General features: G+C 39.9%; 1 protein-coding gene across 2 annotated transcripts in view; it reads right to left on the reverse strand.

Annotated features, from left to right (window-relative positions):
- Positions 1-14,879, reverse strand: part of ALG9 (ALG9, alpha-1,2-mannosyltransferase) — a 91,618-nt gene that overhangs the window by 40,948 nt on the left and 35,791 nt on the right. Inside the window, exons 11-13 of one of the 2 annotated variants that reach the window (XM_011926720.1) lie at positions 13,683-13,812; positions 12,900-13,047; positions 11,601-11,730 (exon numbers count right to left, since the gene is read on the reverse strand). In XM_011926720.1, coding sequence (XP_011782110.1) covers positions 11,601-11,730; positions 12,900-13,047; positions 13,683-13,812 — 408 coding nt within the window. Of the gene's footprint in view, positions 1-11,600; positions 11,731-12,899; positions 13,048-13,682; positions 13,833-14,879 lie in introns of both variants that reach the window. The other variant, XM_011926719.1, reaches the window with a different exon arrangement.

Consider the following 14,879-nt stretch of genomic DNA (forward strand, 5'->3'; position numbering starts at 1 on the left):
TGTAATCCCAGCACTTTGGGAGGCTGAGGTGGGCGGATCACCTGAGGTTGGGAGTTTGAGACCAGTCTGACCAACATGGAGAAACCCCGTCTGTACTAAAAATACAACATTAGCCAGGCATGGTGGCGCATGCCTGAAATCCTAGCTACTCAGGAAGCTGAGGCAGGAGAATCGCTTGAACTCGGGAGGCGGACGTTGCGGTGAGCTGAGATCACACCATTGCACTCCAGCCTGGCCAACAAGAGCAAAACTCCATCTCAAAAAAATACATAAATAAATAAATAAAAAATAATAATAATATATGCAGCCAGGCACAGTGGCTCATGCCTGTAATCCCAACACTTTGGGAGGTCAAGGTGGGAGGATCTCTTCAGTTTAGGAGTTTGAGACCACCCTGGGCAACACTGCCAGACACTGTCTCTACAAAAAATAAAAAATGTCTGGGCGCCATGGCTCACGTCTGTAATCCCAGCACTTTGGGAGGCCAAGGCGGATGGAATGCCTGAAGTCAGGCATTTGAGATCAGTCTGGCCAACAAGGTGAAACCCTGTCTCTACTAAAAATACAAAAAAATTAGCCAGGCATGGTGGTGTGCGCCTGTAATCCCAGCTACTCGGGAGGCTGAGGCAGGGGAGTTGTTTGAACCAGAGAGGTGGAGGTTGCAGCGAGCCGAGATTGTGCCACTGCACTCCAGCCTGGGTGACACAGCAAGACATCGTCTCAAAAAAACAAAGATAGGAGATGAACATGATTGTGCTGATAATATTTATAGATCATTGTCTTCTTGAGCCAGTGATTCAAAACTGTTTGAATTATGCTGCCAGTGGATAGTCTTGAGCATGCTTACGGGACAGACAAGGCTTTCTGTCCAAAACCCAACAACAGGAAAATCAACTTTATTTAAATTTTTATTTAATTCCTTAATTCACTTTTGCCTGGAAGAGTTTAATAACCTACTTGCCTTATACACTGCGGCATCCTCTTTAGTCCTAGGTTTCTAAAAAAAAGTGTTCCTCGGAGCTTGTAAATTGGTAAACCATATCTATTTTTTTGAAGTAATCAAGATATAATTTGTGGAAAGAGTAGCGAAGACAGTAGTAAATATGACTAAATGACTTAAGAAGAGGCCCGAAGGCTAAGAGGGAAAAATTACTTGATAGAAAACTTATCTTCCAATTTTGAGTTGAAAGTCCTTATGTTCAAGGAAGAAAAACTCGAGGTCAACTGAAAACACACTGAATGTTGCTCAGTTCACCACAGATCTTCTTGGTAGGGGTATCAAAGATTTCACAGTGACAGCCCCCATTATGGTTATTTATTTTTTTTCCATGATGAAATTAAAACATTATTTATTACCAAAAAAAACTTAAAAAATCACTTATAGTCCTCCCACCCAAAAAAATCACCATCAGCCTGTTAGTGTATATCCCAGAACTTCTTTGCAGATACTGATTTTTTTTTTTATAAGATCTGGATCATGCTATATATATTGTTTTACTGTGACTATTTTTAGCTTGAGAGTCCTCAGTTTATATCCCTGAAAACACCAAGTGTCTACTGCCCCATAGGTCTAAAAGCTAAGTAACATGACTTGAATTACAACCAGAGAGAATAAATTTATTCTCTCAATTTTATAAATATCTCGCACTGCAAAATCTGAGATCATAACCACATCATCTACAATTCAAAAATCAAAAGAGTGGATTTAAATCTGCCTTAAAGTATAACCAAAGAGCCCATTTTTTTTGTTTCTTCAGATTTAATCATTCTTTCTTGCATCAAAAATAACAAAATTGTAGGGTGACATTAACACATGATCATGAAACAAAAATGTGTTTCATTTCATTAGTCACAGGCTACATATCAACCAGCTGTCGAAGCTAAAAATATGGCTTAATTTAAAATTTTGTAAAACACAAGCATTTAAGACTCATTTTGAAAGAAATGTGACTTCTTTCTGTTTCAACCCACTAGAAGCTTTAGAGAAGAATAAATAAGCACCTCTAAACCAAAAGAAAAAAAGGTAACAGTGGGGGAATTCAAGCCAATGTATCGATCATCAATATCACATTGTTTACATCTTATCAACAAGCATATCTTAAGGATAACAATTTAATACTACTCCAGATGTAAACAAAACTATATATTCTCAAAGGAAATAAAAGGCCTGAAACAGAGGTTGAGATCCCAATAATAAAAGGTATGTATTTTGTCGGGGAAGGAGTGAGCTAAGGAGAGCTGGGTAGTAATAAATATTGTCACAGCTTTTCCTCATCAGCTGTAACAGAAACTTTGTCAGGGTTGCAGTCTTCAGTGACATCATCTCGCCTCTCAAACACCAGCATCACACTCTTGGAGTAGGACACAGCACAGAGTAAGCCTCTAACAGGACTCATCTCTTCCAGGACAGAAGCAGCATGTAGACTTTCATCTCTGGTCATCAGGGTCCTGGCTCAGGACACATGTCTCAAGGTAAACTGTGCTGCCATAAAATATTTGACAGGAAAATAGGTAATGGGATGTTGCGGGAAGTCAGGGACCCTGAACAGAGGGACCAGCTGAAGACATGGAAGAGGAACATAAATTGTGAAGGTTTCATGGACATTTATTAGTTTCCCAAATTAATACTTTCATAATTTCTTATGCCTGCCTTTACTGTAATCTCTGAACATAAATTGTGAAAATTTCATGGACACTTATCACTTCCCCAATCAATACTCTTGTGATTTCCTATGCCTGTCTTTGCCTTAATCTCTTAATCCCGTCATCTTCGTAAACTGAGGAGGAATGACGCCTCAGAACCCTGTGATGATTGCATTAACTGCACAAATTGTTTAAACAATATGAAATCTGGGCACCTTGAAAAAAGAACAGGATAACCACAATGTTCAGGGAACAAGGGAGATAACCTTAAAGTCTGGCTGCCTGTGGGACAGGCGAAACAGAGCCATATTTATCTTCTTTCAAAAGCAAATAGGAGAAATATTGCTGAATTCTTTTTCTCAGCAAGGAACATCCCTGAGAAAGAGAATGTGTTCCTAAGGGGAGGCCTCTGAAATGGCTGCTTTGGGAACGTCTGTCTAATGGTTGTAGATAAGCGATGAAATAAGCCCCAGTCTCCCATAGCGCTCCCAGGCTTATTAGGACAAGGAAATTCCCACCTAATAAATTCTGGTCAGACCGGTTGTCTGTTCTCAAACCCTGTCACCTGATCAAATGTTATCAATGATAATGCGTGCCTGAAACTTCATTAGCAATTTTAATTTCGCCCTGGTCCTGTGATCTCACCCTGCCTCCATTTGCCTTGTGATATTTTATTACCTTGTGAAGCATGTGATCTCTGTGGTCCACACCCTATTCGTACACTCCCTCCCCTTTGAAAAGCACTAATAAAAACTTGCTGGTTTAGCAGATTGGTGGGCACCACGGAACCTGCCGACATGTGATGTCTCCCCCGGACACCCAGCTTTAAAATTTCTCTTTTGTACTCTTTCCCTTTATTTCTCAGACCAGCCAACACTTAGGGAAGATAGAAAAGGACCCACGTTGAATATTGGGAGTGGGTTTCTCCCAATAATGGGATAAGCTAAAATATAAACACTCCAATTGGATTTCAGGTGTAGTTTCAGCAAATTGGAAAGGTGTGCAAAGAAATGTCAATGGTCTTAGAAATTCCCAGTCATTTAAAAGGAAAATACACTTCGCTTGATTCCAGAGAAGAATCACAGACTCTCCTAACTTCCAGTCAATGCTCTTGCCACTATCATGTGGCCAATCATCAATACCCACCCATGATATTTCCTTTATTGAAATAAGAACATGGAGGCCTGGGAGGAAACATCTGAAAGGGAAAAATTTCAAGTATTTTTCTGTCTTTTCATTTCCTCTTTTAGATATGCTCCAGTTAAATTTTAAAAAGTAGTTGTCCTCCAGAGCCACAGACTGTCTTAGTTTTCTGTCTCCCATATAGCCTTGCTAAATACATATTTGTTGATTGAATCTTTAAACTCACAAGTAAAAATTTATTGCACTGTAAAAATCTAAACTCTCAGGTAAAAATTTTTGTTCATTCGATCATTATAGATCACGGGCACATTAATTTCTAAATGCCAACATAATGGATACTAAAAAGTTAATTTTAAAGAAGTATTTTGAACATTCTTCAATTAAATTCTTAGTAGATTCTCATCTAATTGCACTGTATATATTATAGCAGTTTTAATCTGCTTGCCTTGATACCCAAGACCGATAACAATTTGTGAGGAAACAAATAGGGCAAGTTGTTTTTTCCTCCAACAAGGACTTCCAAAAAGAACAAGAGAAAGGAAAAAATGAGAGAGAAAGCAAGAAAAAGAGAAGAAAGGAAAGAGTGTCGGGGGAAATCCTGATCATTTTTATTTATTGTTAAACATGATATTTACTACTTAAAGTACCTGTCACATATAAACTAGAAATGGAAAGTAATTTTTTTAAAAAGTAATGAGTTGGGCACAGTGGCTCACACCTGTAATCCCACCACTTTGGGAGGCCAAGGCAGGAGGATCACTTGAAGCCTGAAATTTGAGACCAGCCTGGGCAAGACAGTGAGGCCCCTCTCTCTACAAAAAAATTAAAAAATTAGCTAGGGGTAGTGGCTAATTTAATTTTTTTTTTTTTTTTTAAAACAGAGTCTCGCTCTGTCACCCAGGCTGGAGTGCAGTGGCGTCATCTCAGCTCACTGCAACCTCCGCCTCCCAGGTTCAAGCGATTCTCCTGCCTCAGCCTCCTAAGTAGCTGGGACTACAGGTGCATATCACCATGCCCGGCTAACTTTTGTATTTTTAGTAGAGACAGAGTTTCACTATGTTGGCCAAGCTGATCTTGAACTCCTGACCTCAGGTGATCCACCCACCTCCCAAAGTGCTGAGATTACAGGCGTGAGCCACCATGCCCAGCCAAATTCTTTGTAGAGACAGGGTCATTACAGCATCTGTAGTCCCAGCTACTCAGGAGGCTGAGGTGGGAGGATCGATTGAGCCCAGGAGTTTGAGGCTACAGTAAGCTATGATGATGACACTGCACTCCAGCCTGGGTGACAGAGTGAGACTCTGCCTCTAAAAAACAAAACAAAACAAACAGAAAGTAATGCTCAGCTACTTAATGTCTATTTGGCCTTGTAACATCAAACAATGACTATCACACAAAAATAACAAAGAGACAGTATGAAATAATATTGAAGAATCCTGAAACCAAGCCTTTTATCCTAGGGCTAATCTTCATCAAGTTATAATCTCTCTAGATCTCAGTTCTTTCACCCATTAAATAAAAAGATTACAGACTATATTTTAAGTTCCCTTCTAATCTAAGGTTCTTTTTACTGGTTAACTTGGAAAAGCAGGGATAAAGAAGAATGAAATAAAGAATATTTTGACTGATATATAGTCAATTCTGTTCTAATACTAGTTTTGAAAATGCAAATTTTTTTCCAACACAAGGGATATATTAGGGAACACTTTGAGCATAATTTAATTTTTGCATTTGATTATGTAATTTAATTCACAGGAAACACTAGGTGAATGCAGAAAAGTACACTCAGTGGAACCAATTAGCATAGGAATACACATAGTGCATACACACACAAATACATCCACCGGCTTTTTCAGTTCACTGTGTTATAAGCCACATCCACCCATTCACCTTTGCTATTATAACTTTTGTTAAGATTTCAGATAATCCTTTTACTACTACAAGCTGCAATCCTTCCAATGCCAGGCCACAAGGAAACTTCAAGTCTTCTGCAAAGTAAACTGCCACATTTATTGTAGTATTTATGCACTTTTAACCATTTAACATATGTAAAATCATGCTACCATTTTTAATCTTTTTTTAATTTTTATTTTTTTCAGAGACAGGGTCTTGCTATGTTGTCCAGGCTGGAGTGTAGTGGCATGATTGTAGCTCACTGTAGCCTCAAACTCCTGGGCTCAAGCAATCCTCCTACCTCAGCCTTTGAGTAGTTAGGACTACAGGCATGAGCCACCATACCTGGCTAATTTATTTATTTATTTTTGTAGAGATGGAATCACCCTATGTTGTCTCAAACTCCTGGCCTCAAGCTATCCTCCTGCCTCAGCCTCCCAAAGTACTAGAATTATCGGTATGAGCCATCATACATGGCTAATTTTTAATATCTTTTTCTTTTTTTCTGAGATGGAGTCTTGCACTGTTGCCCAGGCTGGAGTGCAGTGGCAAGATCTCGGCTCACTACAAGCTCCACCTCCTGGGTTCACGCCATTCTCCTGCCTCAGCCTCCTGAGTAGCTGGGACTATAGGCACTATGTTGGCCAAGCTGATCTTGAACTCCTGACCTCAGGTGATCCACCCACCTCCCAAAGTGCTGAGATTACAGGCGTGAGCCACCATGCCCAGCCAAATTCTTTGTAGAGACAGGGTCATTACAGCATCTGTAGTCCCAGCTACTCAGGAGGGCTACTCATGCCCGACTAACTTTTGTACTTTTAGTAGAGATGGGGTTTCGCTGTGTTAGCCAGGATGGTCTCGATCTCCTGATCTTGTGATCCGCCCGCCTCGGCCTCCCAAAGTGTTGGAATTACATGCGTGAGCCACCGTGCCTGGCCTAATCTCTTTTTCAACTGACAAAGTTTTTAAAGTATTGTGTCCCTAACTCCATTTTCCCAACAAGCTTTGTGGTTTTTATTGCATAATAATTTTTTGTAATTTTATATCTTATTGTAGTAGAACTGACTATATTACTGCTTAGGAAAAAAATCAGTGACCAATCTATGTTTTCAAGGATAACAGATGGAGGACAGGCACGGTGGCTCATGCCTATAATCCCAGCTCTTTGAGAGGGCAAGACGATAGGATCGCTTGAGACCAGCCTGGACAACACAGCAAGACTTTGTTTCTAGAAAAAATAAAACTATTAACTGTGCATGGTGATGCATGCCTGTAGTCCTAGCCACTCAGAAGCTTGAAGTGGGAGGATCGCTTGAACCCAGGAATTTGAGGTTACAGGGAGCTATGAAGGCACCACTGCACTCCAGCCTGGGTGACAGAACAAGATATAGTCTCTTAAAAAAGAAAACAGGAAAACTTCCAGCAAGTCTGCTTAAGCATTAAAGTCAGAAAAAAGTCTTTTTCTGTAAGCTCTCTCCTGAAGAGCTGTTTTTTCCTCCAAGGTTTCATCCATTGACTAGGTAGCTCCTAAATCATATACTAGATTTGGAGCTGGAAGTGTACCATTCACCTTGAAATAGTGAACAAAAATTTGAATTTTTCAAGAACTAAAGAGGTGACACTGAACGTATCTTCCAAATTTAGACCTTGATTCTGGCAGAAAATCTTGGCAATCTTGGCATGTACCCCTGTAAATGCTTCCTGTTCAATAATGAGATATTCAATAGCTACTCAATACTTACCATGGAACAATATGCAGCAAAAACATTATTTCTGCAATACAGTTATAATGGTACACTACAAACCATAGAACCTTTACACTTATTCACTCCTAATTCTTGATTAGTCCAGAGGTAAAGAAAATGGTGAAATAAAAAAAGTCATACATCTTTCCTCATTTCCATGGAGAATAGAAACAGGACAGGCTGGAGCACTTATCACAGAAGCCAAAGCCTGGCTAAAACCTGACACTCAGAGCTAAAGGGCAGGTAAAAATAATGCTGCTATTTAGCATGCACAAGAAAGATAGAGAATGTCATTGTTTTGTCTTCTTGAATAAAACTGGACAAAAAACCAGGACTTATGCCAAAAAGTAACAAACATAAGCATTGTACAACATGTGCTCCTATACATGGGGCAAATGGGCATTACAGTCATGATCCTGGCACTATTTCTTAAACAATTAAACATAACACCCTTTAAAAAATAATTGTGGCCGGGCACGGTGGCTCAAGCCTGTAATCCCAGCACTTTGGGAGGCCGAGACGGGCAGATCACGAGGTCAGGAGATCGAGACCATCCTGGCTAACACAGTGAAACCCCGTCTCTACTAAAAAATACAAAAAACTAGCCGGGCGAGGTGGTGGGTGCCTGTAGTCCCAGCTACTCGGGAGGCTGAGGCAGGAGAATGGCATAAACCCGGGAGGTGGAGCTTGCAGTGAGCTGAGATCCGGCCACTGCACTCCAGCCTGGGCGACAGAGCTAGACTCCGTCTCAAAAAAAAAAAAAAAAAAAAAAAAAAATTGTGACTTTTGTTTATATACAAATGCACATATCTATGCAAAGGGGAAAAAGTGAAAGGAAAGAAACATCAAAATGGTAACAGCAGTAATACCTGGGTAATGAGATGACAGATTGATTTTTTGCTTGTCTATAACTTTCATTATTTTACGATGAATATATATTACTTTTACTATCACAGGAAAACAAACATCTTTTTAAACAGTTAACTGAAAGAGATAAATCCCTTATCATAGTTCATGTAGAATGAATAGCAAGCCAGCATGAGAGTCAAGTGGATGATGAAAAACAGTATAGTAAGCCAGCAAACATCCCTGCTACTTCCAAAGGGTCAAAGGTGAGTAGACTGGATTTGGACGGCACCCCACCCCTGACCCCCATGAAGGAAAATCCACTGAAACTAGAGCACAAAGGCAACTCTGAAGGAAATCTCATCTTCAGGAATGTGGATGGGTGCAATGACAGACATTATCTATGGATGTCCAACTTTTTGGCTTCCCTGGGCCACACTGGAAGAAGAATTGTCTTGGGCCACACATAAAATACACTATCACTAACAAAAGCTGATGAGCTAACAAAAAAGGTCCATGCCTAATTTTCATGATTCTGTCACCACAGATAAGCAAAAAAATCCTCGCATTCAAAGGGCTGGACACAGCTGCCACCCGGCAGACATAAATCACTTGTCTGTCCCTGCTTTTATCAGCCAGCATTTTGGTGATTCCTATTGGCATTCTGAAAAATCATCACCTTTTGGGTAAAGCTCATATAGAGTCATTTAATCAAATTTAACACTGTCTGACAGCAGAGAATATGGAAATATGATCTAACTAAGACAACCAGTGATAAAAGCATAAGAAATGTGCAAAAGGCCACTACAGATTTTCTAGCCAGCTTTCTCTCAACATTACCACAATGACGATGAATATTCATTACCCATTGAGAAAGCACGTAAAAGTGAACTACTGGGTATGTGACACTGTCCTAGACACTATGGTGAACACAAAAGCAACAAAGTGCAGTCATTCTCTTCATGGCATTCACACATTTGATGGGGAAAGATATGATACAGATATCAGAAATACTTAAATCAGACCAAGATAATTAAATGGCTAAATGAACTGCACACATAAATACTGAAGAAACTTAAAGGAAGGTCTGCTCAATATAGACTTAAATAGTTTGCATCAAAGAGGAAGATAATTTTGACAGTGTGAGAAGAGACACAGGGGTGGTTCAGGCACAGTTACCACTGTAAGCGAAGTCACTGGGGTGGAAAAGGCAAAGATGAGTCTGGACACACTGGAATAAAATTACCAGGATGGGGAACAATAAAAAGAAGGAAGGGGAGAGATTGGGTTTCTTTACCTCAAATCTGTCTAATATACCATTATGAGATTAAGAACACTTGTGCAAGCGTAAGAACATTGCATTTCTGCTAAGAGAGATATAATATCAAATATCATAATTCCAAAGTAGGTGTCATTTTACAGATAGAAACTGAAATTACACAGAGAAGCTAACTAATTTGCCCAAGGTTATCAAGTTTAGCAACAGAGATGCTCTTTTTTTTACTACTCCATTTTTACTATCTCTTCCTAAAGCAAAGCTCCAATAACACCACTGAATTCACACTATCCCCCATGACAGTGTATTTTCCCACCCTTTGACTGCCCGGCATCTCTAGTGATGCCCTGCACTCAGGAGACTCATATCTGCAGATAAAATTAAAATGACCTGTAACAGTCTACCCTGCTCAAGGGTATTTCCACTGTAACAGGAATCAGAGCCTTAAATTAAAAGGATAAAGCTCCAATACAAACCATGTGGTAGAAATGCCTATCTTACAAGAGAACAGCTCAAGGCTGTGTCTTTAAGATGTCCATTTTCATAGCTTATAGTTAAAGCTCATACAATAAGAATCTCACTCATAAACCCTGAGGGTCTCCATGGAACTCTAACCAGCTCCAATCTGGGAGACAAAAGACCAGATGTGGCTGCAGGTTTGCTTCAGAAGAGAATTGGAAGTCTCGCTATTTTACATTTTAAGCACATGACATAAGAAAATGTAAATTAAATATAGCTGACATTTAAACTGTTACATATTTCTTTAACGGACAGGTCAAAAAATGTGCTTTCTAATCATTCTAGACAATGATCTTACACTGTCTTTGTGACCCGAGAGAGGCATTATGTTTATTACTTCTTACCTTTTCCATTATCAAAGATTTCACAGGCATCAAATGTCAAAAGTGTCATCTTTCAAAGGAACTGAAATAAAATTCGCATGGGATCTCAGAATGTGTAAAGACAAGTAGGGAGAAGATCATGGTCCTGACAGAGGTTGCTCCCTGGCACTCACTATGGAAACAGTCTTCACTGTTCATTTGTTAAAATTGGCATATACTAATAGCTAGGTCAAAGGTCCACCTGATAACTTGGAAGTTCCCCATGAAGAATTTTAATAGGCCAAGGAATTATATGAGTTTTGGAATAATGGTTCAAATTTCTACCACAGGAAAACTTCCAGCCTACCCAAAAGCTTTGAAATTAAATTATTCAGAAAATAAAGAGGTTACATTTTACATAGAAAATAAAGAGGTTAATTTGAAAATAAAAGTGATACTGTTTACTCCTTTTCAACAAAAGCTGTTATACCCCTCACCCTAACAATATCAGTTTTTTCTTTTTTTTTTTTTTTTTTTTGAGGCGGAGTCTCGCTCTGTCGACCGGACTGGAGTGCCGTGGCCGGATCTCAGCTCACTGCAAGCTCCGCCTCCCGGGTTCCCGCCATTCTCCTGCCTCAGCCTCCCGAGTAGCTGGGACTACAGGCGCCGCCACCTCGCCCGGCTAGTTTTTTTGTATTTTTAGTAGAGACGGGGTTTCACCGTGATAGCCAGGATGGTCTCGATCTCCTGACCTCGTGATCCGCCCGTCTCGGCCTCCCAAAGTGCTGGGATTACAGGCTTGAGCCACCGCACCCGGCCACAATATCAGTTTTTTCTAAGACAGGGTCTCACTCTGTTGCCCAGGCTGGAGTGCAGTAGTGGAATCAAGGCCCACTGCAGCCTTGAACTCCTGGGCTCAAGTGATCCTCCTGCCTCAGCCTTCTGAATGGCTGGGGTTACAGGCGCAAGCCACCACACCTGGCTTATGTTTTAATTTTTTGTAGAGATACAGTCTTGCTGTGTTGCCCAGGCTGGTCTCGAACTTCTGAACTCAAGCAATTATCCCACCTCTGTCTCCCAAAGTGCTGGGATTACAGGTGTGAGCCACAGCACCCGGCCTTAAAAATTGCTTTCTAAGAAATTCTCATTTTATCAATGCTCCAATATACATGCCAATAGACTTTTAGACATAGAATTCTTTTCAGAGATGCAAGAAGAGAATGTAGCCCTTACATATCTGGATGGCTCTTCTAGATTCTGGTCATTCATGTCAGTAGGAACAATCCGGGTAGCCAGTGGTCCTTCTGCAAAAGGTTTTGGTAACTGACCTCTGAACTCTGATGGAATGAACTGAAGCTGCCAACTGTCAGAAACACAAGGAGAATAAGAAAAACACAGGGGGATAATATTGCTAAATGTACTTGAAACAAGCAAGCCAGAAAAAATCATGTGAAAAACATTTATCTTGAAGAAACAGTATTTCTGCTAAAACCTCAACCAGGGAGCATAGAGGCAGAGGTCACAAGTCAGTCCAAAATCATTGAGAAATTTACAATTAGCTGTCTCTTGACCCATTTCACCAACTGTTAGTAGTGAAATTCAGAACCAAATGGTCATATCATCAAAAAACCAGAGAAGTGCTAATGCTTATTGTCAGTTACCATGTGGGCAGAGAGACTTATCAAATAAAGCAAATTATCAGGTGTAGAGAAAAAGAATGAAATGTAATATATGGCACTGAGAACATACTATGGGAGAAATACTTTGTTCCAGAGTAACCCTCAAACATATCTCTATCTATAAAACTATTTCAAATGTAAAAGGCAAAGGCCAAAGTCAACACTTAAAAAACAAGTTTTAATTTAATAATTAATGACTGACACAGGGTCTTTATGAAGCATAAAAAACTACTGCCCAGTAAAGCTAAGCTAATGAAGCCAGTTCTCAAATGGAGCAACATGACTCAACCAGATTTCCCTTTAACCTACACAGGACTCTTCTCTGGCCAAATGAAGCAACCTGCAAAGAACTTTAGGGCCTACGCTCTCAGAACCACAGAAAGCATAAAGGAAACTGGTATAGATATTTTAACCACAGCCTTCCCCAGTGTCCACATAATGGTGGAGAACTTTCACTGTTGTTGGATCAAAAATGTCTTCTCTCTTCTAGCTGGAGTATCTAGACCGCTTTTAGAAGTGGATTAACATGAGGTAATTATAGAAATGTAAATACGAATCCCCAGGAAGAGCCACTGGCAAAAGCCTAGGACCCAGGGCATTTTCAGAAGCTCCCAGACACCAGCAGTTATGGGCAGTACAGAATGCCTACCTAGACCCAGCCCTCAGTCTAATGAGCCCAGTGAACACAGGAGGCAGGTACACAGTACACAGGCCCCACAGCTCTCTAAGGTGGTAAATAATTCAATAACTCTCTGTGAAAATTCCACAAGAAAACAAAAATTCAAAGACACCGACATAGAACTACTCTATTTACTCCTTCATTTAAAACCCTGGGAATATAAGGACAACTTACTTATCGGGAAGAAGGAAGCTGCTGGGAAATCGATACCACTCTTTTCCTACACAGACATTCACAGGTCTGCCTTCTGGGACAGTGTGGATGGTTGGATCTGTAGCAATTCGGTAAAATTCTGGATACAAATCAAGGGGCCCGTGATATCCTGGAAGGGAGAACAGTTAGTGAAAGCCAGAGATGAGGAAGATGAGATTCTGACTTTAATTATACTGCACATTAATGTCACACTCTAAGCCACATGAAATGTAAAAGGCAGGAAGGGCCACAGCTATTCCAGCACAAAGCCTGCTCTACATGTATAAAATGTCTCTCTAGCTGGGGACATGGTTACAGCAGAGGCCCTATTCTGCCAAAAATAATTGGCTTTCTTGCCCCTCTCTTTGCTCTTTCTCCTTTTTAACTTCATTTTCCTTGAGCATATTTTAATATTATAGATCCAAAAAATGATTATAAGAAAGAATATAATCAGGAGAAGTTAGCCCAAATTTGCATTTTAAGTTTAAGGCTTCCTTAATTTACCAGCATTCATTAAAAGAAAAAAAAAAAACCAAAAATAGACAAAAAATGTACAGTTAATCACACTAAAAGGAATTCTCAATCTTCTCTTGAATCCTAAGATGTAGAAGTCACATCCCACTCATTAATATTAAGTCTACAGGTTCTCTTTTTAGAAATGGCTTCTTAGTGTAAGCCAAATGTGTATTATATAATCATGAATCAAGTAAAACCTAAGGGCAAGCGACTCGTCAGTGTAGGTTAAGATACTCTTAGAAGATCTACCTCTGAACAGTGCCACAGAGCGAGAAAACGACAAAAGCCCAAACAGGAAGACAGTTCCTAATGCCAGCCAATTCGACGTCACAGTATAGTGCTCCAGGCGGTATCGTTGAAACACAAAGTGGTAACATTTCTGCAAGTACAGAAAACTGGCTGATAAAGGAAAATATAACTTGTAGAATATACATAATTACAAGACATCACAGTAACATCAAAAGCGAAGCCAAAAAAGAGGTTCTATTAGGGATCTGAGCATTTGCAAACAGTGAGGTACCTACTCCAAACTCTAAGATAAAAGCCAGCTCCTCTAAGACTACCTGCAGTCTTAGCCAGGCAGAGGGCTTGCCAACAATAAAATCTCACTAGCTGCATAGGAAAATAATTTGAATATTTTTCGAGCATTTATAGTCCTAATAAGTTATTTTTTTAAGTATTTAAGCAATGGTTTTTTGGTAGTTTTGACATATAAAGTATTTCAATTTGTTTTTGATACAATGAGTGCTAATCTTTACTATCAAAGTTTTTATAAAAGCTTTTAGTATCAGGCCGGGCGCGGTGGCTCAAGCCTGTAATCCCAGCACTTTGGGAGGCCAAGATGGGCGGATCACGAGGTCAGGAGATCGAGACCATCCTGGCTAACACGGTGAAACCCTGTCTCTACTAAAAAATACAAAAAAACACTAGCTGGGCGAGGTGGTGGGCGCCTATAGTCCCAGCTAGTTGGCAGGCTGAGGCAGGAGAATGGAGTAAATCTGGGAGGCGGAGCTTGCAGTGAGCTGAGATCTGGCCACTGCACTCCAGCCTGGGTGACAGAGCAAGACTCCGTCTCAAAAAAAAAAAAAAAAAAAGCTTTCAGTATCAAAAAAAAAGGTCTTATGACCAAATAAGAAAAAAGAATTCCCCTTATAGAACACTAGGCACATGCTCTTAATTATATGCTAAACGACTATGCAAACTAGATGAATATAATATAAACACGCAGGCATGAATTCTGCTGTCTTTGAGTTCCTTCTACTCAGACTTCTTCCCTTCCTTCCTTCCCTTCTAGACAGAAACTACTTTCAGAAAGCAATTTTCCAATATATAACAAATGGCATAAATCTGTTTGAACCCTTTTCATATTTTTTGGAATCTATCCTGAGGAATCAATCCAAATATCTAAATGAAGATATTTATCCTAGCAGTATTTATAATACTGAA

The sequence above is a fragment of the Colobus angolensis genome, unplaced genomic scaffold, assembly GCF_000951035.1.
Source record: "Colobus angolensis palliatus isolate OR3802 unplaced genomic scaffold, Cang.pa_1.0 Scaffold7, whole genome shotgun sequence".
NCBI lineage: Eukaryota > Metazoa > Chordata > Mammalia > Primates > Cercopithecidae > Colobus > Colobus angolensis.